This window comes from Euleptes europaea, chromosome 6 (assembly GCF_029931775.1).
Source record: "Euleptes europaea isolate rEulEur1 chromosome 6, rEulEur1.hap1, whole genome shotgun sequence".
Taxonomy (NCBI): Eukaryota; Metazoa; Chordata; class Lepidosauria; order Squamata; family Sphaerodactylidae; genus Euleptes; species Euleptes europaea.
In genome coordinates this window covers 108200358-108223609 of record NC_079317.1, presented here as the reverse complement: position 1 = coordinate 108223609, position 23252 = coordinate 108200358, and the positions used below count along the sequence as shown (strand labels likewise).

General features: G+C 45.9%; 1 protein-coding gene across 1 annotated transcript; it reads left to right on the top strand.

The window, feature by feature from the left end:
* The first annotated feature begins 1931 nt into the window (after positions 1-1931).
* Positions 1932-11627, top strand: FEV (FEV transcription factor, ETS family member). Its single transcript, XM_056851760.1, has 3 exons — positions 1932-2039; positions 2568-2642; positions 11109-11627. Exons 1-3 carry the CDS (start codon positions 1991-1993, stop codon positions 11609-11611), a joined length of 627 nt encoding a protein of 208 aa, XP_056707738.1. The 5' UTR covers positions 1932-1990; the 3' UTR covers positions 11612-11627.
* Positions 11628-23252: the final 11625 nt, after the last annotated feature.

Genomic DNA, 23252 nt, shown 5'->3' with positions numbered 1-23252 from the left:
ACCTTAGGAGGCTCCTGCCTGTCACCGTCATGGAGACCAGATGCTTCCAGATCGCTGCGTAATTAGCAGCATCTCCGTAGTAGCTCTTACTCTTCAGTGAGTTTCAAATGGCCACCTGCAAAGCTCTAAAAACGGCTGTTAGCCGTGGTGGTTAAAATGTTATAGAATCATAGAGTTGGAAGGGACCACCAGGGTCATCTCGTCCAACCCCCTGCACAATGCAGGCAATTCACAACTACCTCCCCCCTACACACACACCCAGTGACCCCTACTCCATGCCCAGAAGATGGCCAAGATGCCCTCCCTCTCATCATCTGCCTAAGGTCACAGAATCAGCACTGCTGTCAGATGGCCATCTAGCCTCAGCTTAAAAACCTCAAGGGAAGGAGCGCTTACCACCTCCCGAGGAAGCCTGTTCCACTGAGGAACTGCTCTAATTGTTAGAACAGTCTTCCTAATGTCTAGAGGGAAACTCTTTGATTTAATTTCAACAGGTTGGTTCTAGTTCAACCTTCTAGGGCAACGGAAAACAACTCGGCACCATCCTCCATGTGACAGCCCTTCAAGTACTTGAAGGTCGTTATCATATCCCCTCTCAGTCTTCTCTTCAGGCTTTCTTTCCTTCAACCTTTCCTGGTAGGACTTGGTCTCCAGACCCCTCACCATCTTTGTTGCCCTCCTCTGGACACGTTCCAGGTTGTCTACATCTTTCCTAAATTGCGGTGCCCAAAACTGAATACAGTACTCTAGGTGAGGTCTAACAAGAGCAGATTAAAGCACACCACCACTTCACGTGATCTGGACACTATACTTCTGTTGAGGCAGCTCAAGATTGCATTTGCCTTTTTAGCTACCACACTGCAGACTCGTGTTCAGTGTTTGGTCTACTAAGACCCCAAGATCCTTTTCGCACACACTACTGCTGAGACAGGTCTCCCCCATTCTATAATTATGCATTTGATTTTTCCCACCTAAATGCAGAACTTTACATTTATCTCGGTTGAAGTGCATTTGATTAGTTTTAGCCCACTTCTCCAGCCTGCCTACCAGACGGCGCGGGACAAACACTGGGGGAGCAGTGAGATAAACAGGAGCGTCGGGCACCTTAAACAATTATTACAACATGACCTTTGGGGGTGGGGGGACCAGGTCCCACTTTTTCAGATGCAATGAGTGGATCTTCATTCAGCAGACATCTCCTGTGGCGGTTGTGTGTGTGGGGGGGGGGCAGGGGGGAATAAGCAGGCAGCAAGGGCATGAAAGGGTGTGGCGTGCTTGTGCAAAATACAAATCTAACAGAGAGAGAAAAAAACCCATATCCTAATCAATAGTGATGCTAAGCCAGTTAGCCCCCTGTACTAGGAGGGGCGGCCCAGGTTTTGCTTGCTTGTTGCCTTCACGGAAGCCTCGAGCTGGGCGAAGCGGGCCGGCCTCGACGGCCCTTTGGCCTGATCCTGCCCCCCCCCCCCTCTTCCCCGGGCAGCGAGCTGGGCGGCGGCGGCGGCGGCCTTTGCAGCTCCGCTGATTGCCGGCCGGGGCGCGTGGCTTGCAGGACGGTTCGAGGCCCCTGACGGGCTTCGGCCCTGGGCGGTTTCCATGTTGGCTCAGAGGCGCTGGAGCAGAAGCGCCGCCGAGCGAGGGCCGGGCCGGGCCGGGCCGAGCCGGGCGCTGCCTGTTTGCAAAGAGTTAAGGAGGCGGAAAATGCGGCGGCCGCGGCGGCCCCTCGCCATAGAAACGGGGATCTTGAGCGGGGGGGGGGACTTTATGAAAGTCCGATGGGGCGATAAGCGGCTGCGACGCGCCTTTAATTAAAGCGCGGAGGAAATTGCCAGCGCCCGGGCCCTGCGCCCCTCGCCCGTTGCTTGGAGACGGGGCCCCCTCCCCGTCCTGCCTCCGCGGCTGGGGATCGCAATACAGAGTCAGAACCATCCTCTTCCCCAGGCGAAGGCGATAATACCCCCCGCGGGCGCGGGGTGCACTCAGAGCTGCCATGAGACGCGGCGCGGCCCGGACCCTGCTGCTCAACATGTACCTGCCAGGTAGGACGGGGACCATCGCCACGGGGTCCCTGTCCAACTCCTCGGAGCTGGGACCTGGCCAAGCACCGGATTCTAGCCGCCTTCCCGGGGGGGGGGGGCTGCGATCCATTTCCGCCAGGCCCGATCCCTCGCCTTCCAACACCCCCCAAGAGCTGTCCTGTCTGAATTGATCCCGTTTCCTCGCCCCCAGCCTCACTCCTAGACGCCTCTTCTTTGCGCTCTTGGGCAGACGCGCAAAGCTTCTGCTCGCCTTCTTATTTAAAGCGGCCCCGACGGCTCCCGTCGGAAGTCGGATTTCCTTTTTCCTGGACGCGTTTCCTGAGTGCATCGTGCTTTGCCGCTGGGGGGAAGAGGGAGAGGCGCAGAGCGGCAGAGGCTGGCTAGAGAGGGAACCTTGAAATACCAGAAGGCTTGCTAGGGAGAGGGAGCTGCTTCTCTCTCCCCACCCCCAACGCCCCGGGTGGGAGCCGACTGGGCTGGCGCTCATCGGTTCCTCTCCTTCTCTTTTCTTTCCGCTCTTCCTTGCAGACCCGGTTGGGGAGACTTTGTTCAAAGAAGGCAAAACCCAGGCGTGGGGCTCCCTGGGGCCTGGGGTGCAAAAAGGTAAGAGAGCCGCGCTCTCCAGTCGTCGAGGTTTTCTCAAGGGGATGGAGGGGGTGTGTGTTGAAGCCTCCTGGTGGGCTGCTAAAAGGATCCATTTCTAGGCTTTTTTCCTCCACGGGGAAATCTGCTAGGCGACTTGAGCCAGTGTGATGCTCCCACGTGTGCATCTGTGCCCGGCCCACCTCCGTCTGACCTTCGGGTCCGCATCGCCCCACGGATTCTCTCCCTCCCTCTGGGATCTGAGACTGGCCCGGGGAGAAGGGATCATCCTCCCGCCCCAGCAGAGGGCAGACTAAGAATTGGGGTGGGGGTGGAGAGAGTGGTTTGTTTTGTTGTAAGGATCTTGGGTTCAGGACCAGATTGTTTTTGAAGGGGCGGCGGGGGGGGGGGAACTGTTTGTAGACCGGTCTTGTTAGCCAGTATCTTCAAACGAAACGATGCACCCCAGTCAAGTGAAAAACGCCTCCCCCCAAGATCCGATCCCATACTTGCTTCCCCAGGGTAGCACTCGATCCTTAGCAATGTCACTTTGCGCAAAAAAGGAGGTCTCGAAGTATTCAACCGTATTTGTTAAAATGCTGGGAATATGTGTATTGAAGGGTTTAATTATTTACACCCCACATATCCTGTCAGACTACAAGGAGTCCTGTTGGTGCTGCTTATTAATAAAAGTCCAAAGTAACTTTTTAATTTGGGGGGGGGGGGTTAGGACACAGTTCGAACTTTCCGCTTAGTAGTAAACCCGCTTGGAAGAGTGCTGGTTTCCGATATGTTTACAGTGTAATCCTAAAAACGCTTTCCTGGGAGTAAAGGGCATTGAATAAACTTGACTCGGATGCTGAGTAGGTCGGTTTCAGATTGCGCCGTTAAAGTGGCCGCCCGGAGCGGGAAACTCGGCTGGTGCAGGACGAACTTCTTCTGCCCTCTGAGTCTCCCGCCGGGGAAGCTGCCGGGCGGGGTCTGCGCCAGCAGGGAGGGGGGCTTTTTTGGTGAAGAATCTGTACGGTTCGGGTCACTGCTGTCTACCTGATTTATAGGTCCAAGCGGGGCGCAACTGACAAGACCCCTTTCCCCCTCCGTCTGGCCCAGTCAGAGCTCTCCACCGCCTGAAAACGGGCGGCCCTGTTAATCTAATGGCCAGAGTCCAAATCATACATTTATTTCTTGTTCATTTAAACGTTTTGTAGATCGTCTGTCGCCCTGGCTGGGTGGCCCAGACTCGCCGGATCTCTTCAGATGTCGGAAGCTGAGCACAGGCGACCCTGTGCTTAGTACTTGGATGAGAGACCACCAAGGAAGTCCAGGGTCGCCATGCCGAGCCAGGCAAATGGCAAACGGCTTCTGTCCGTCCGTTTCTTGCCTTGGAAACCCCACGAGGGGTCGGTCGCCTTAAGTCGGCTGCGACTCGTTTGCACACAAACAAGGCAGCCTTTCCGCTAACTGTGGGTCTCGAGGAGGCAAACAGTTTCACAGGCGTTTAAAACCCACATTTAAAAAGTATATATGAAACCAGCAATTAAGTTGGGGTGATGTTGCGGTCCCTGTCCCCTTTGTACAAGCCAGGGGAGCAGCCCCTCTGAGTCGGTCTCGGTCCCCCCCTCCTTCGGTCTCAGAAAAAGCTAGAATGTTAAATAAGGCTTTCGGTGGCGGTCTCAAATTATGACTTGCGCTAAAATGTCGCCCTTCTGTTTTTCCAATTTCAACACAAATAAGTAAACTCTGGAGCCCCTCATTCAAAGATACGTAGGAAAACGTTACTAAAAAGACTGCAACTCGTGAGCAATTGGCTTTTCTTAATGGCCCTGAGATCTCTGCTTAACTGTTCTTTTCAGATTCAGCTGCAAATAATAATTCGCATTTCTAATGTTCACCTCAGCCGTGTTTTTATGTTCTCCTCTCCTCCCACCCCGGCTCCATTCACCTTGAGAAAAAGGTAACCCGCAGCGCCTTCGCTCGCTCACTCCCAGGTCCTCTCCAGGGTGTGACAGGGGCTGGCCGTCGAATTAATGCTCCTCGTTTGTCTGCTACTGTTGAACTACTGGGGGGCGGGGGGGCGGGGGGCTGCCCGCCCGCTCGCTCGCTGGCTCCAACAAGTTAAGGAAAATCTCCCGAGAGCGTCTTGGCGCTCCTGTCTGAACAGGAGCCCCGATGCGATCCCGGAGCTCCTGCTTAACTCATTCCCGTCGACTGAGCCACTGATCCAGATGGGGCTACGCCTGCAAGGCAGCCAGGCAGAGTGCGGGTGGGGTGGGGGTCACTAATCGGGGTCCTTTCAGTGGCATCTGGCAGCGCGGGGGCTCCTGCTGGGAAGGAAGTTCCGCGCCCCGCAATTCGGTGCAGATTTACCCGTCCAGTTTAACTCCGTCGCAACGGATGGACTGAGGTGCCAGGAACGCCTGACCAATTCGTCTGGAACAGACGAGGCAATGGGGAGGGGGGACCTCTGGCACCCCTGTCAACTAGAGTGCTTCTCTCACTCACTTACAAAAGCCCCGGTGAAACCCCATTTCAACAACGACTAAGATCCATACAAATTTGTTCGATTTTTTTCCGTCTTATGGAATCCAGTTTCAAATATGCCTTTTGGGGATACAAGAGACGGCTCTGAATAGAGACTCCTCGGACGTTCGCGTGTCCTTCTGCGGTGCTTTAGGCGAGTCGGAAAAATAAATCGTTTTCAACAGTGTGAACGCAGGAACAAAACGCTCATCTCTCAGTCCAGGGTCTTCGGCCTGCCTGCTATGAGAACAGCCAGCCCCCTTAATAACTGGGGCGGGGGGTGGGAGGAGGAAATAAGCCCTCCCCCCGCGCGGAATCCAAGACAGTGTCTGGCTACGGCCCGATTTTATGCATATTTACTAGAGGTAAATCCCACGGTATCCGGTGGGGCTTGCTCTCAGGTAAGCCTGCATCGAACTGCAGCCCTGCGTATTCTGCCAGAGGGCAGGAAGGTTTCCTTGCGGCGGCCCGTCCTTCGTGCTGGACACCCTTCAACCGCAAAGGCATCGAGCGAGGGAAACATCTTCCCGGCTCAGCCCAGGGGCCGCTCTGTAGGGCGGCTTTCCCGATGCTTAAACAGAAGCGCGGACCTTTCTCCGCGATCTGAGCTCCAGGATTCCCCGGGCAAGATGGCCACGGAGCAGCTGGCTTAGAAGAGAGAACAGCCTCGTTCCTCCTAACTGGGCAGGGAAGCCTCCCCTGCGAAGCCCTTGCCCTCCTCCAGCAGAATGCCTCAGCCCCCCTCCCAAGATCATGAGCGAGCGGCCTCTTAGAAACCTGTCGATGGGACCGCAAGCAAGAAATACCAACTCAGCGCAGTCCTAAGCAGAGGAGACACCCGTCTAAACCCATTGACGACAATGGATTCAGAAGGGTATAACGCTGTTTAGGGAAGCACCATAACCCAAGCAAAACAGCAGCCGATTCCATGAAAAGGGCCTTCCCTTCCCCTCCCTGCGAGTAAAGCACTCCTACATCGGAGAGAGAGATTCCGGTGCAGCCCACTCCTTGCTGTGCTGGTTTTCTGCTTGCAAGGAGTTTAGGGACCATCCTCACACGCTATCCCCCTCCACACCAGCAGCCCTAAGGGGGACGGCCCGTTCTCAGATCTCTACCGCTCATCCACATCGCAGCCTCCTACAGCCCTCTCTCAAAGGCGGTCGGTCGTCCGCGGGAAGTGACTCCCGTTCGTCTGAACGAGGGGCGGCTTCCAGTCCGCTTGATTTTCAAGCGCCGAGTTCACCCGCGCCGGTTTATGGCTGTGCGCGGTCTGGGGAGGAACTGCGCGCCCGAAACGACGATCACGCATCAAACAGAGAGAGGGGGGGGGGATCTCCCTGACCCCCCCCCATCAGCAGTGTTTCTAAGATTTGACAACTCACACTTTCAACCTGCGAGAAGCCAGTAGTCCATTATGCAGCAGCGCCCTTGTGAGCCGGCCCTTGGGGTCTCGGACACGCGTCACAAATACGACACCTTGAGGCGTCCCGACGCTGCTGGGGCACTGAGGCGCAATACTTCTAATGTGGCCGCCTCGGTGCCTAGATGGGGGGGGGGGGAGATAGTCAATGTCCGCCCGAGTTTATTATCTGTAAACCGCTTTGAGTGCTCTCTGAATAGAAGGGGAGACACGACTTTCCCTAATTTAAAAACAACCACCCCATTTTTCTCTTGCTGTCCTCGGTTTCCCCACATTAGGACTCATCCAGTTGGGCTACTCAGATTTGTAAATTAACTATGGCGATGATTTGTATGGTCTCTATAAACACTGAAAATAAGCCGGAAATCTGACATTGTCAGGCAGCCCCTCTCTCTACTTTTGCTTAGCAAGACCCCAGCCCTAATAGTGACCCACAAGGGTCCATTATTTTAGCCCCCGCCTTGTAATTCACGGATTAGTTACCAGAACCAGCGCTCAGCGTGTCTATGGCTGGCATCTGAAGCACGCTGGACGGCCCGGGTCTGCTGGGGGTGGGGGGACACGGGGTCTACTTCCAATTAAAATAAACAGGAATGGAAGGTCAGTTGCCGGTACACCTTCAGATGGAAATTAAAGGCAGTTTCGGCTATTAACCTGGGGAAGCTGGTTTGTTTCATTTGTGTGTGTGTGTGTGTGTGAGGGGGGCTCCTGGAAGGTTGTTTTTTTAAATAGATATGTCCCCCTAAATGGAAAAGTCGCACAATACCTTTTGTTAGGACCCACCAAAGTGATACAAAACAGCGTGCAAGCTTTTGAGATCTCCAGAACTATTAATCAGTCAGGATATTAACGGTGGGAGGGGATTGGGGGTGTGTGTGTGAGGTCCTCTTGCTCTTCAGGCCTCTTCTTTTGCACATGCCCTGTCAGATCGCAAGCAGGTTTGCAAATACAATCATGCACAACGCGAGGATGGTTACAAGAAGCTTTAAAATCATGAGCCACACTATCTCCCCCCCACCCGCACTTAAAAAAAAAATCTAGCCTGACCAACAATTCTGGAGTGTTTGAAATTTGGCTTGCGGTTTTGTGCTATTTTAATAAAAGGCACGTTATTACACGTCTTCTGTCTTTGGCTTTTGCTGGAGTTCCCCAAGGCTGCTGGCAACCTCTGTAGGAAGAGAGGTGACCGGATTTCACAACCCCAACGGACGCGGTAAAACAGCTCATGTGGGCGGCTGTCTTTTCTTCCGCCCCGTCAAGGTGCCCAAGGAGCTCTGACTTACAGGGAAGAAATGAAAGGGCTACTGGAGTGAATTCTGTTGAGATGGAGGTAAGACACTCGCCCTACTAACAGCAGTGTCTGAACATCCCCACCCCCCACAATCACAATATTCTCAATTGTGTGTATGTACGTGGTCAAGTCACAGCTGACTTACGGCAACCCCGCAAGGTTTTCCAGGCAAGAGATGTTCAGAGGAGGTTTACCATTGCCTTTGCCTCACGACCAAAGGTCGCCCATCCCAGTACTCACCAGGGCCAACCCTGTTTAGCTTCTGAGATCTGATGAGATCAGGCTAGCCTCCTGCGATCCAGCTCAGGGCTATCCTCAATTGCTGCCACTAATTGTTTTCTCCCTCTGATGTACCCGGTTTGCCACTGGCTGCTGGGAGAGGAAAGAAAGGAGCAGCTTTCCAGGATTTGGTTGAATTCAAGCAGAAGAGGCGAAATTTACCCTGCGTCCCCTACCCCAGGCTTTGGGCTCCAGATACCCACGCAGCTGGTTTTAACTAGATTCGGTTTGACCCATGAAGGTCAAAGGCAGCCATCTATGACTATGGGAAGAGAGCTGGTGGAGATGGAGGAAGTTGGCCCAGACAGGACAAGAGCCACCCCACTGAGGGGACCTTTACAGATGTGGGTACTTTCTTCACTCCAAAATAAAATCATTCTCAATTAGCGCCAGCAGTCTGTGTGGGGGAAATAGAGGCGGTCTCAATCTCCGCCCACAGGCAGGAGCATGAGGGGACATTTCAATGCCACTCTTTGTTGTCAATGACCTCCATCCATTTCCTGCCCAACGAGGGCACTTTTTAAATCCTCCCAGCTTGTTTGTTTACTGACACCCCAGAAGGTTATAGCTTGAGTGTTTGACGTTAGAGTCTCTCCTGCATCCATTCTGTTGAAGAGAACAGGAAATGCACGCTGAGAGAGAGACCTTAATATCCATTCCCACGGTAGGAGGTGCTGCCTTCAGAAAGCATGAACCTCGGCTTTTTAAGGAACCACCCCAGTCCAAGCAAGCTTCTGTGAGCAAATTCCACATATACATCATATGCCATGCACACAAGCGTTACTTTCAGACATGGGATTCTGGTTACTGGGTCCCTTCCTGTGGCATTCAGCTCTGGGATGCCGTGCAGTTCCCATTGATGGAGGAGGATTGCGGGACCACTGCCAAAGAGAAGGTAATCCTGTCAGCGGTGTCAGTGCTGATCCTGCTGGTGCTCAGATCCTTCCTTGGAGGTTTCAGCCTCCTGTCAAGTATGAGGATCTGAATGAATATACTTGACCACAATCCAGCACAGAGACATGCTTCAGTTCATTTATTCTAGTGGGTCTAAACGCCATCACAGGATGACGTTATGGTATTAGTATTTAGGAAGCCTTTGAACTGCAGAGGTGTCGAGCTGGGGAAACTTCTTCCAGGCCCAGCCCAATGTCCTGTACATAGGATATCTTTTTCGATGCTTAAAGAAAGGCATAGACTCTTGTCCTCAAACTGAGCTCCAGAATAGTTGCTCGACTAAAAATGGTGACAACTCTCTTCAAAGGATAAAAGTGTATTCTCTCAAAATACTTTGAGGGGAAAAAACGTAGATACATCTTTCTTCTGTATAGAGCTTCCTTCCCATCCTTCTTTTTTACAATTGTTGGTTGCTGGTTAGATATGCCATTCCCATCCCTGCCCCCATTTGCAGAAGGTACCCTTCATCCTGCTAAAATATTATCACATGTTTAAACAAGACTGTTGGGGGCGTGATTTCCTCTCAATGGAACAGCTATGCAAGTGCAGCCAGAGTATAATGATGGTGATGTTATTGTATTAGATTATTGTTACGGAATTAGATTACTTGTGTTAGTTATATGTGTATATGTGTATATGTATATATGTAGATAGATAGATAGATATAGATAGATACATAGTCACTTCTGCCACTTATCAGCAGAGAATTCAACTAAGATGTGATAGAGTGGATGGATAGATGGATGGATGGATAGCAATGTTGCTCGTTTTGGTATTTTAAGGATGGGGCTGAGACATAGATCTGGATTGTCAAGCAATTAAAGTTTTTTAACTGATTAAGCATCTGCCTCAACCAATATATTTTAATACAGTGTTATAGTTGATTGCTGAACCAACAGCGAATTGCAATGGCTGATTTAAATATTTGTATATAATAACCTTAAATATAGATGCATTTTTACAAATCTCAGTAGTTGACTTTAAAATTAAAAGCAGTCTCAAGTGGCTGTAGTTTTCAGCAAGGGGTGCTATTTCAGTAGCCACTTTCATGCTCAGAAAGCAACCTCTTATTCCCCCCCCCAATGGGATTCCAGGTGCATATTTATACCTTTGCAACCATACAGAGAACAACAACAATGTATCTAGGCTATTTCGGACAGGGAAAACACCCAAGAATGGGTTAAATATTCCCTCCCCTCCTGTTATAGCTCTTCCAAATTGTGACATTGGACCAGGTCATTTGTGAAGAAAGGGATGCTGGAACACAAGACTAGCGTTTTAGTCAGATGTTACTAGGAATTATTCTCCTTGTGATTTCCAGCTGTCGTGATGTAAGGGGGGGGAAATAGATCAGTAAGGCGGTGGAGGAGAGTGCTGTCAAGTCTAAGCTGACTTATAGTGACCCCCTGTAGGGGTTTCAAGACAATCGATGTTCAGATGTGGTTTTAGCCATTGCCTGCCTCTGCGCAGCGACCCTGGACTTCCTTGGTTGTCTCCCATCCAAGTACTAAACAGGGCTGAACTTCTTTGCTTCTGAGATCTGATGAGATCAGGCTAGTCTGGCCCATTCGGGTCAGGGGATCAGTAAGGTAGTTCCTGGCATCTCCTATTACAGGATCTCAAGTAGATTTTCCTGACCCTTCCCAGTGAGGGTCAAACTATACATTACAGTAAATGGGTGGCTGAACTGGAAAATAACAGCAAATCATATTCCAACCCCCCAACCCTACATCTTCAACATGACCTCATACAGCGTACCTGATGACATGAGGTCACAATTTGCATAATCTCCCTGTCCCCATCAGTGTAAGTTGATGATGTAAGGTGAAAACAGGAAACTAGGAATGAGGTTGCCACAACACCTACTGTGTTTAGGATAACATCTGCTGTGGCCTTCAGAGCAAACAGTGGTAGGTAGATGAGCTGTCTGATACAATCTGCAGCAGCTTTGCACGCGGGGGTGGGCAGGGCTAGCCAGTGCTCTTGGTGGCCCAGACTAATTGCTTGTTTCATGGCTTTTCAGGCAGTGGGCAGATTCAGTTGTGGCAGTTTCTGCTGGAGCTGCTCTCAGACCGTGCAAACCTCAACTGCATTGCATGGGAGGGCACCAACGGTGAGTTCAAACTGCTGGATCCTGATGAGGTGGCACGGCGCTGGGGTGAGCGCAAGAGCAAGCCCAACATGAACTATGACAAGCTGAGTCGGGCGCTACGCTACTACTACGACAAGAACATCATGACCAAGGTGCACGGCAAGCGCTATGCCTACAAGTTCGACTTCCAGGGCCTAGCACAAGTCTGCCAACCAGCCACGCCTGACCATACCCTCTACAAATTCCAGGCACCCTTGCCTTTCTCTGGCATCTCCAAACTCAACATCATGGCCTCAGGTGTCACCCCAACCAGCTTCTCCTACTGGCCAGGATCTACCCCAACCCTATACCCCAGCCATGGCCTACCGCCATCAACATCCTTCAGTGCCATGGCAACCTCCCATATCAACAACATTAATAGTCACTACCACTAGGCCTCTTGTGGCTGGAGGGAAAGGGGAGGGATGGGAGGGACAACCTTTAGATTTCACCCTGAGACACATCCAGTTTGACCATGGAGATGTTGTGTGGAAGGGGGCAGGGATGCTTTACTGAGGAGATGGCCTGGATCTCAGTGGTAGCAAAGGAGCAAAGGAGACACAAGCCCTCTTCTGGGCAGAAGCCTCTTCCCAATAAACACAAGTCCTTCATTTCATATAGCACATTTCAGCAATTGCCCTAATTTATCCATTGTCTTAAAAAAATCACTTGCAATATATTGTAATGGCATCAGAGTTTCGTTGTATTTACTACTCTTGGAACTCCATGCATGCATGTATTTAGAAGGACAGGGCAGGGGGTATCAATAAGTCTCCAGCTGAGCCACACAGACAGCCCTATTGATGGAGAGGAGATGTATTGTTAGGGGGGGATATGGGCCACTAGTCCAACCTAGAGGAGGCTTTAGTGGTGATCATGGGGCACTTGAAGGCCCACCGAGTAGAACTCATAGGTTCCCTTACATACATGTTCTCTCTCTGTCAAGCACACATCAGAGCTAAACAATTAAGTGTATCAAAACTGGGGCTGTCCTGAATATTGCTTCTTTTCATTGTTTTGGCTTTGGACTAGCAAATCTGGTATGCTAGAAGTGCCTCACAAATACTACTTTGATGGTGCAAATAGTCACCCTTAGTCACCCACACAGGCTTCCTTGTTTTCCTGGGGGGGGGGGTGTTCATCTTTGGTCCTGTATGTTCTCCTGGTTATAGCTTCTTGTTAACTCTTACTGGCTTAGTCAGATGAGTGATCCCACCCAGTCAGGGAATAACAGAATGAATGGATGCCATCACATAGCTACACAGCTAGTTGGATCTGGCTTTGTGTTGATGTCCCTGGGGAAAAGGATCTGAACATGTTTTCATGCTGGGATGGGGGGCGGAGGAATGTCCAGAAAGGGAAGCATAATTCACCATTGCCGAAAATGTTCAGTAGTTTCAGCTCACCCCAGACATGTCTGCAAATACTTGTTTAGCCTGGGAAAATGCAAATTAAGCAGGATTCCTGCTTGAAAACATTCAAAATAATGTGACACATGGCGTAGATGTGGCTTCCCTTCTACCAATTGTGACTCAGGCAGCCTCCAAGCTTTCATACACTTGTAGCTGTCTATGTTTTATGCTAGGAAGTTCCCCCAAACAGCTAGAAGTGGCTGGGGGTTGAAGCCTTGCTCTCCCAGGCCCTTTGAGTGGCTTCCCTGTGCTGCCCTAAACCCTACATCTGCATATTCATGTGATTCTGTGTTTGTGCAGGGAAGCCACCAATATCCAAAAGTAGTAAAGGGTTTCAATGTACAAAGTTTCATTTAAAAACAAGAGTGAAATTCAGCCTTGGCCCTGCTGTAACTGCGATGTAACTTGTCATAAAGCAGCATTCTATTGGCCTGAACAAATTGCAGCCTCAAGGGGTTGTGTACAGCTGTGTGGGTCTCCTACTGTCTCTCCTGCCCCCAACTGGATATTCCCCATGTTATAAACCAGGATGTTTTCACATATGAGAAGCAGTTTTTTGCTTCAATTGGCTTTATAATGTGAACTGGTAACATTATCCAGAATGTTTATTTGCAGTACAAATGCCTCTCTTCTGTGACATGAAGAAGTGGGGGGCGGAGGATGAAAGGTGATTTAAGATTTATATGTGAAAATGCCTCTCTTTCATTGCATTTTAGCGCCTGATTCCAAAAGGCAAATTGCTGCCTGTTTTGCACCTGAGCTCATTTTTAATTATGTACAGAGATGGTGCTTAGAGCAAGAGCCTGTGACACTGCCTTGCCGTGAGTCTTTTAAGGGTAGTATTTTAGACACTGATTGGCTGAGGCCAACCAGGGTATCAGGCAGAGTCTTTCGGACCTAGAGTGGCCAACTTCCAGGAGATCTCCGGGAATTACAACTGATCTCTAGATGGCAGAAATCAGTTCCCCTGGAGAAAATGGCTACTCTGGAGGTTGGAATCTATGGCACTACATCCTGCTGAGGTCCCTATCCTCCCCAAAGTCCACCCTCCCCAGGCTCCACCCCCATGGAGTTGGCAACCATGTTCAGACATTACCTTCTACCATATCCTTTGCACTGGAGCTGCCAGGGATTGAACCAGGACCGTATGCATGAAAAGCAGTCATTTTACTACTGTCTGTGCCACAGCCAAACACCCTCCCCACCCCCCGCAACTCTTCTGGATTGTTTTGCCCAAAGCAACTGCCCAGCTGGCTTCATGGTTAAGTCAAGGTCGCTAATTTAGCAGTTTTATCCAGTTGATCAGAATGATGCCACACTCTTGTTTTCATCACACAAGCCCATTTTCTGCCACCACCAGGCAACACAAATCCAGAAATTCAGGGCCTTTCACTTAATATAAGAAATAGGCACTGTTTAAGGTTTCAGCGGTGATGGTGGCAGGGGCAGCATTCGAAGACAAACTCACAAATTGTTTCAAGATTAAATTGCAAAAAGTGGAAGTTGTGGCGTTATTTTTTTATAGCTCATAAGAATCAGATGAATAATCTGATATGTGGTATGGAACACAGGGGTATGATTCCCCCCATAAATACTTCTACCTGTACACAGTGCTACCTGATCAGAGCAAGGCACCTACCCTCTTGGGAAGTTAGCCTCACTTGAAGCCGATCTGCTACCGTGCTCAGTGGTTATGATAATAGAACTTATCCCTCCCTAAGGAGAAATGCTATCTTACTTAAGGTAACCACCTCAGGCAGAGATACAACTTAATTGAACTCGTTAAAGTTATTTTTATTGACAAAGCTTCAGAAAAATAAATGAAAAAACAAGAACAATGATTTTATATATATATATATATATATATATATATATATATATATATATATATATATATATATATATATATATATATTTATGTATACACACACACACTAGGTTACATGAAAAAACTCTAACAAATCTGAATAAAATGCCTTTTTCAGAATCATAATATAAGATTTCATGTAACCATACCTGGAGCACTTCTTGTCCAGACAAAACGTCTGGCAAAGAAGCCCCCTTCCTCATATTTCTTTTCTGCTTTTATACCTTTTTAAAAGTCTCATTTTCATGAGAACATTAGATCATTTACAAACATATGTAAACAGGTGCATGAGATGTACAAATGAGAACATCTTTCTTCCCCAAAAGCATACATTCCTAATCTTTTCATCCTCTGTAACCCCTTTCTGAGATGAAGTAGACAATAAGAGATGAAAAGATATTTGTTCCCCAGGTATATTCCCAAAGCTGATTAATCTCTCTTCCAATTATTAGACATCGTATGCTTGATAAACTAACCACAAAATAATAATATTCTTAACTACTCTTCATTAATTATTACATTGCAAGGAATTAAAGATGTCTTTAAAAGTGAGAAACGTCGCAACTGCCCCCCCCCTTGCTCTCTTTGTAAAAGAAAAATCAGGTTGTGGCTTCTAATCTCATGTTTACGCTGCTAGGTAAGAGTTGGCTTTCTTCCCAGAACTGCAGTTAACGCTGCTCTCTGCTGGCTTTCTGCCCTGAACTTCCGAACATCAGATGTTATACACAAACCGTGTTTTAAGATGCCAACTCTCCCGGACAGATTTACCCTAAATAGATGCTGCTGGTTGCAAATGAAAGATATATTTATGAAAGATATTTTTTGAGCCTTTATATGTGGCTGAGGCTACAACACCCCCACCTTTTACAACTCAGCATCTTTTAAAAACTAAGCATATAACATAATGATATATGAAAATTCAGTTAATACATAATAAAGAAAAGATGATGTATATATGGTTACTTTGCATAAAAGGTATATGAAATTAAGATATTGCATACAGTATTTTAATATCATACTAAAATAATACATTGACCCATATTTGAATCAATTAGAATCAATTCCCAGATCTTGAAGTATGATATCAAAACAGGAATTTTCAATATCTCCAGCTGAGTCAAAGTTTAGATCAAGGTTTAGCATTTCTTCTGGTATGTCAAGGCAATCCAAATCTGATATTTGGAGGTCAGCAAGAATTGATGATTCATCAGATTCCACATTGGGATAAACAATGGCACTGTTTAGAGATGCTGAGGTACCTTTAGGTTCAGTCACCTGAAACTCATCTGGTTTCATGGATGAGCCATAAAAATCATAATTATGAAGCTGTATGAAGTATATCTCAAACCCAAATGATCTGCATCAATATCAAAGCTGTCACAGTGGTAATGAGTTGCTAGGACATATTTGTCTTCAGCAGTGTATATCCAGCTGATAAAATTGAAGGTTCTCTCAGGAGCCATATTCAGGCCTGATGTCTGAACATCTTCCATCATAACAGGGGTTTCCTTTATTTGTGATGTAGTAGCCAGGAAGACAATCTGTCATAATTATAATTAAGATTCTCATTATAATATCAATAAGTATTACCAGTTCAAAATGTCATCAATAATATTTAAAGTTACTTACAATTTCTTCAAGAGCACAATTTCTCAAACTGTACCACAAACAGGTGTGATGCTTTTCAATTCACTGAGGGAGATCTGTTGGAGTTCTGGTAGAGTTTGAACCAGTGTACTGATGAAGTTCCAGGCACTTTAACTCTTTCTTGGGTTGGTCAACACCCTCAATGAGAATATGTGAACAAAACATACGTTGCATATGAAAATTTCCCAGGAGAACCCAGTCTGAGAACCTTAGAGGTGACTGAAAATGTTTATCAAAACATGTGATCATTATCCTTGTTATCATAAAAGTTTAGGTACATCAGCACATTACAACGGCGATTTTTAAATTGGAAAATGTCCTTTCATTTAATTCAGGTAACATTTTGCAATCTGAGCTTTGTTATTCCTACAAAGTGTTACAGATAGTCACTCTATGCAGTAATGTTTATAAAGTGGCTTCCATGTTCAGCTTGAACTCTAGTTGTTGAGGCTTCCCTGTTGCTTCTTGGAAAACAATTTTTTCATAATTACTCCCTTTTTTCTTGTAGGTAAAAACAATCTTCTGCTTTCATTATTTTTACAAAGAAAAATTATGTTTGAAGACAGTTGATGCACAGTTGATATGTAGTAAAACTCTTCACTAAAACATCATAGTCCATTAAAATATAGTTCATTGAAAAACATAATGATACGGATGCCTGCAAATTCTGTTTTCCTTCTAGAGAAATTTTATTTTGAGCTCGAGCAATCCGATGCACTCCTTGACAGAAATTCTTGAGATATTCCAAGAACTTTGATCCTACCCATTCCTGAGCAAGAACAAAGTTACCAGAAACATCCATTTGGTAATTCATAGTTAGTGCCACCAATCACTTCCCAAGCATAATGTAAAGCATGCCTTGCTCTAGAAGTTTGCATAGATGGAATTGACCTGGTGAGATATCTTTTCCAGGCTGATCCATTGCACATCTCTGTTGCATCTGTTGAATCTCTGATTATATTATTTCAAATGTCAAAGAAGGAAGTACACAGCTGAAATAGGTGATGGCGTACTTACATTTTTCAAAACCAGCTTTCAGTTGTTTGCTTTCTCTGAGCTGTTTACCATTCTAGCCACTTGTTCATTGTGAGATTTATTCTGGTGGCTAATAATTTTTATATTATCAACTGACAAAATTCTCTCCTGGCCTTTGGCATCCAATACTGCAATGGTTCTAGGATTCAAAACTGCATGTATTGGAGTAGGCTTTTTCCAGCGAGGACAGAGCTGAGCTAGTCTAGGTATCTTCTCCTGGATGATTAAACCAGGGAAAAGAGTAGTATTTTCTGGAACACAGGCAGCATGAGACAAAGAAGAACACAGTTCTTGAACTAAAGCCAGTTGTTCATCTCTAGACATTCCAGTATCATCAGATGTAAAAGGAGATAAAGGAGAAAACCCATATAGAAGTTCATAAAATGATTTAAAATGTGGGGAGCTTTTATATGAATTTAACCCAAACATCACAAAAGGGATTAACTTGGCCCATCTCTTTGGTCTACCAAGCAGGACCTTAGTCAAAGCAGGTTTCACCTCTGCATTTTTTTGCTCTACCTTCCCACAACTTTGGGGGTGATAAACACTACTGATGCCCAAGGATTTTGCCCAATCTCAGAACTGACCTGCAGTAAATGACGGGCCTCTGTCTATGTGCAAAGTTCTTGGGATAGTAGTACTTACAAAGGAGTTGAGTACTTTTATGGTTGTTTCTACTGTTTGGGTCCTAGTGGGAGGTAACCAAGTAAACCCTGTGCAGCTGTCGACTAAAACCAAAATATTAACCATTCCTTCTGACGGTGATAGAGGTCCAATATAATCCATGAATACTTTTTCAAAAGGCTTACTAGGATGTTGTTGTTCAATAAATGCAACTTGTACAGTATTAGTGCTATTAACAACTTCACAAGCAGAACATTGTCTTAAAACACAAACAACATCCTTTCTCATATTAGGCCACCAATATTTTTCTTTTAAATGTGCTAATGTGGCATCTCTGCCCCCATGAATCGCTGCTAGCCCAGAATGAGCTATATGGACAAGCTTAGCACGCTTAGCAGATGGTGGAAGTATAAATTTACCATCAGGCTTGGTAACAATTACTTCACCTTGTTCATTTCTTACATATGAGTATTGTACAGGATATCCAGGTGGGTTAGGCTTGGAAGAATCAAGGCATTGAATCAGATCTGTGTCAAAAATTGGTATGGTATGGGTAACTTTACATTTCAGATGTATTTATGAAATGGGTAGTTTGTTGGGCTAAATTATCAGCCAAAATATTTCCCATTGTGTGAAGGGAACTGCCTCATGGTTTGTGCTCTGGCTCAAAAATCATGTGGATTTCAGAGCGGTTTTGAGCAATTTGCACAATGATTTTCCATTTCTCTATAATCTGCAAAGCTTTCTTTTTATTGTTCATGAATCCATTGGAAATCCGGTCTCCAGATCTTCATTATAGGATCTGGCTAAATAGTTACTATCTGTCACAATGAGCACAGATCCTTTAAGCAATGCTGCCATCTTGAGGGCAAATTCTAATGCAGCAATTTCAGCATATTGAGAAGAATGATCCCCAAGAGGAAATCTTCCACTTACGATCAATGATGAATTAATTATTTGAATCATAATGTCCTTGAACAATCCCCATGCCAGCAGAATATCTCTTCTTCAGATCAGGATTCGTTATAACTGAACCATCTGTATAAAATACAGCTGTATAATCAGTTAAATGCAACTGTGTGAACAATGGTTTTGTAGACACCTTGTCTTTCACTGCTGGTAGATCATCTAGCTGTGGGAGAGTAATCATAATGGAACTCAAATCTAGAATCTTGGAAATATGAAAGCTATTTTAACCACCTACCAGAAAGAGCCTTACGTTCTGGCTGCGAAGTCTTCTGCAAGTGCTGAGGTGAACATAGAGGAGAGTAGACATGTATCTGCTGACCTTGTGCTAAATCTAAGGCTTGGAGTAGAGCCTTGTGCATTGTTGTGAGAAGTTTCTCTGTAGGAGTAAATTTTCTCTCTGTAGGTGAAAAATCAGGTTGTCATACATTATGGGTTTAGAAGAACCACTATTATGATAGTGTAGGAGAAACATAAATTTTTACATCCAAAGCCTTACCAGAGTCTCTGGCTTCAAGATATTTAGAATCATTAATTTTCTCAACCAAAGACTCAAGTATAGCTTGATGTTCTTGAGTCCATACAACTGAACACTTCTCAGATTTTGAAATCAGTCCACAAGGAGGTGCAATGCATTCAGCAAAGTCTGGGACAAAATTACGTTCAAAATTTAATAAACCTAGAGGACTTTGTAATCGTTTCAAAGTCTTTGGAGGTTGAAGAGATAAAATCTTATCTTTACATCTTTGAGTTAGACCCTGACCAGTAACAGTCACTTCAAATCCTAGAAAGGTGACAGTAGATTTAGCAATTTCAGATTTTTAAAGAGAAATTACATACCCCCGGGTTTGGAATCTTCTTATAATTTCTTCCAAGGCTTCCAAATATTCACCTTCCATGGAGTGTGAATGTCATCAACATAAACAAACACATCAGGAATTCCACATAAAGTTGCAATAACATCACCAGAAAACAGAGCCGGGGAATTTAAAAACCCTTGCAGAATTCTCATAAAGGCATATTGTTTACCTTCCCAGGTAAAAGCCATTACCCAATAGCTGTCAGGTGAAATTGGACACACCCAGAACCCGTTACAAAAGTCCAGCTTGGTCTTGAACTTGTGTCTCACTAAATTATGCAATATCCCCAGTGGGATGGCAATTCTGTGCAGGAGCTGCCGGAGTCCCTTTATTAATTTCCCTATAGTCCACAACCATTCTCCAATTCCCATCTAGTTTAGGAACTGGATACACTGGACTGCTTCATGGGATCAGCACGCCTTGAGTCACTAGATCATTTATGACTATTTGAATATCTGGCCTGGCTTTGTGGGTAACATGGTATTGCTTCTGTGGCTTTGGCATTTTTGTGCATGTAGCAATATGAAATTGCAGTTCTTTAAAATGTCCTGTTTGATTTTCCCACTTCTGAAAAGCATTATCACATTTTTGAAAATTTCTTTTCAGTTGCAAGCATCCTTTCTCAGATAACTGAGAATTAATTATCTTAGCTTGATATTCTTCTATAGGTTGCTTAATAGTTAAGGTTAAATTTGAGTCTCTTCTCCAAGGAGCATCTTTATTAGAGACTATAGCTTGTGTTCCTTCATAAAAAATCACTTCAGTTTGTGTTTTACGTCCATCTAAATATAGAGTTAGAAAATATAAATCATAGTCCTTACCCTGATTTATTCTTGTTACTGTAGTTTTCTCCACTGGAATCTCATGGTGAGACCTCCAGCTGCCAGGTAGGCATGTTATGGTGGCTTGGGTGTCTGGAATCACTTTAATCTGATAATCCTTGTACTGGACGAGAATTTACATGTTGAATGTGTTGGACTCTACGTACTTGCTGCGGTGGTTGTGGTCTCATGGGCCACTCCTCAGCAGGTGGTTCCTCAGCAGGTGCTTGCCTGTATGGTGTTGGGATCCCACGCTCGGGATGCCCATACCAATCGAGCTGTTTCACACATGGTCTTAAACTGTACCCCTGTCCTCCTTCTGGTGGGCTCTTCCCACTGCCAGAAGCAGTTTTCCAACTCTTATTGGAAGGTGTTCTGGGAAGGGATGTGTGGGGTTGCTGTTTAACAAAATATTTCTGACCTTACTGTTCTGGTGCCTGTGATCCTCTCTCATCAATAGGTGGGGTCCTTTGCTGGAAGATTTGGACCTTCTTCTTCAGAGGTCTTCCTGCCTGCTTTGCTCCTCCTGTGCCAGAAGGTTCTGTTTTCCAGGCTGCTTCACAATGCGCTGGTCTCCCTGTAGAATCTACACCCAGACTTTCATAAACACAGTAGTTATTATATGTGGAAACTGCTGCTGTCTAGTATGATCATCTGGAAGAACTGACAAAGCAGTTTCAATTGAAGAGATCTCAGCAAGACCAGTACAAGTTGGTTTTAAGATTCCCCACACCAATCCAAAACCATCCTTCAACATAATTCCTACACTGAATGCAGTAGGGGGCTGTCAGAGTTCTAGACAATGCAACTGCTGGAAGCACTCTGTTAGCTTTCTTATAGAGGCTTCCAATAACTTGAGGCCAGGTTGCTGCCTCTTCAGTTCTCAGTGACAAGGAAGGATGTTCAGCAATCAATGCATTCATTACACGTACTCTGATCTCCAGAGTATTTATTGGCATTGTCCCATCTAAGGCTTTAGTTTTCCTAGAGAGTCATATTGCCACCTTCTCAATATCTGAAGAAGTACTCCCAGCCACTGCTCGAAGCTGATTTACTGGAATCGTTGCTATGCCTGTAGCCCTTAAAGGTGCTGGTGCTACTAGCCCTTGAGCACGATGCTGAATCATTCTGTTAGTTACTTGACTTAAAAATATTAATTCAGCCATCCTCCAACCTGCTTGCAATGCATTGATTTCATTTGCAGTTAATGGTAAAAGTCCTGCTGCATATGGGTGGCCAGGCTGCCAATTTTCATGAAATGGCCCATGCCTCGCAATCCCCTCCATTGCAGCTACACAACTATTTATTTATTTGTTTGCTTGTTTTTTAGATTTATAACCCGCCCTCCCCAGCAAGCTGGGTCAACCTTCTGCTTGAAAATATGCCTTCTGCTTGAAAATAACTCAAAGAAATCACTTTATCTTGAGGATTTATTGGTCCTTGATTTAAAGTTATTGTTGGCTGAGCCAAAGGCTGCTGAGCATTATCATCTAATGCCAAGACTCCCCGCATATAACGATCGCCTAATCCATGAGGGCCACTTGTCATTCTAAAAACTAATTGCTGTCCATGAACAAGCTGAATTCCAGCCTGAGTAGCCAACTTATTTAATGCAGCAAATTCAAATTAAGAGCCATTTCCTAAGCTGTGCTTTAGGATCCTCGAGAAAAAAATGACCACGGGCTAAAAACAAAACAGTTTGCCTTAGGAGGGAGGGAGCTCCTCAACTCAAAGCCTACCCAGGGACACCAACTGAAGCAGAACATCTTTCTTCCCCAAAAGCACATACATTCCTAATCTTTTCATCCTCTGTAACCCCTGTCTGAGATGAAGTAGACAATAAGAGATGAAAAGATATTTGTTCCCCAGGTATATTCCCAAAGCTGATTAATCTCTCTTCCAAGTATTAGACATCGTATGCTTGATAAACTAACCACAAAATAATAATATTCTTAACTACTATTCATTAATTATTACATTGCAAGGAATTAAAGATGTCTTTAAAGGTGAGAAACTTTGCAACTGCCCCCCCCCCGCTCTCTTTTTAAAAGAAAAATCAGTCCGTGGCTTCTAATCTCATGTTTACGCTACTAGGTAAGAGCTAGAACTGTTTCTTCCCAGCTTTTTAAATACTTAGGCATAATTTTCCAACCTACATTGTCATGGCAAATGCAAATGACGGCAAGCCTGCCTCCACTCTAAGGAACGCTGCCGGCACCCCTTGAGGCAAACCCAAGATCTTCCTAATAAAACTATTTTGGACTTTCTCCAAATCATCCAATATTTTCGTTTTTGCCCCTAGATCTCAATTCCATATAACAACTGTGGTATTACTTTCCCCGCAAAAGCTTTAATTGCTGGGGCAACCATACAGTCTCCTCTAGAATAACAGAAATTTAAAACGCCCCCCATAGTCCTTTTCGCAAATATTACTGCCTAGACAAGTCTCTGTCAGCCTATAATTATGACCAGGAACCAATACTGAATCCACTGAAATAGGAACACAGCACAAAACCATCATAGCCTACGCTCCCCTCCAATTGTACAGGCCTAAGAACAAAAGGGTTCAAATCTCCACTCTGCCATGAAGGGTGACTTTGGACCAATCACACACTGTTGGCCTGACCTACCTCACGGGATTGTTGTTGTGATGATAAAGTGGAGAACCATGTATGTTATCCTGCATTCTTTATAAGATCAGGGCAAAAATGCACTACATATAAGACCTTTTACAGTGTGACTCCATTAATCAGGAGAGCCTCCTTTCCTGACTGATAAGGAATTTGGGGCAGCATTTTCCAGGC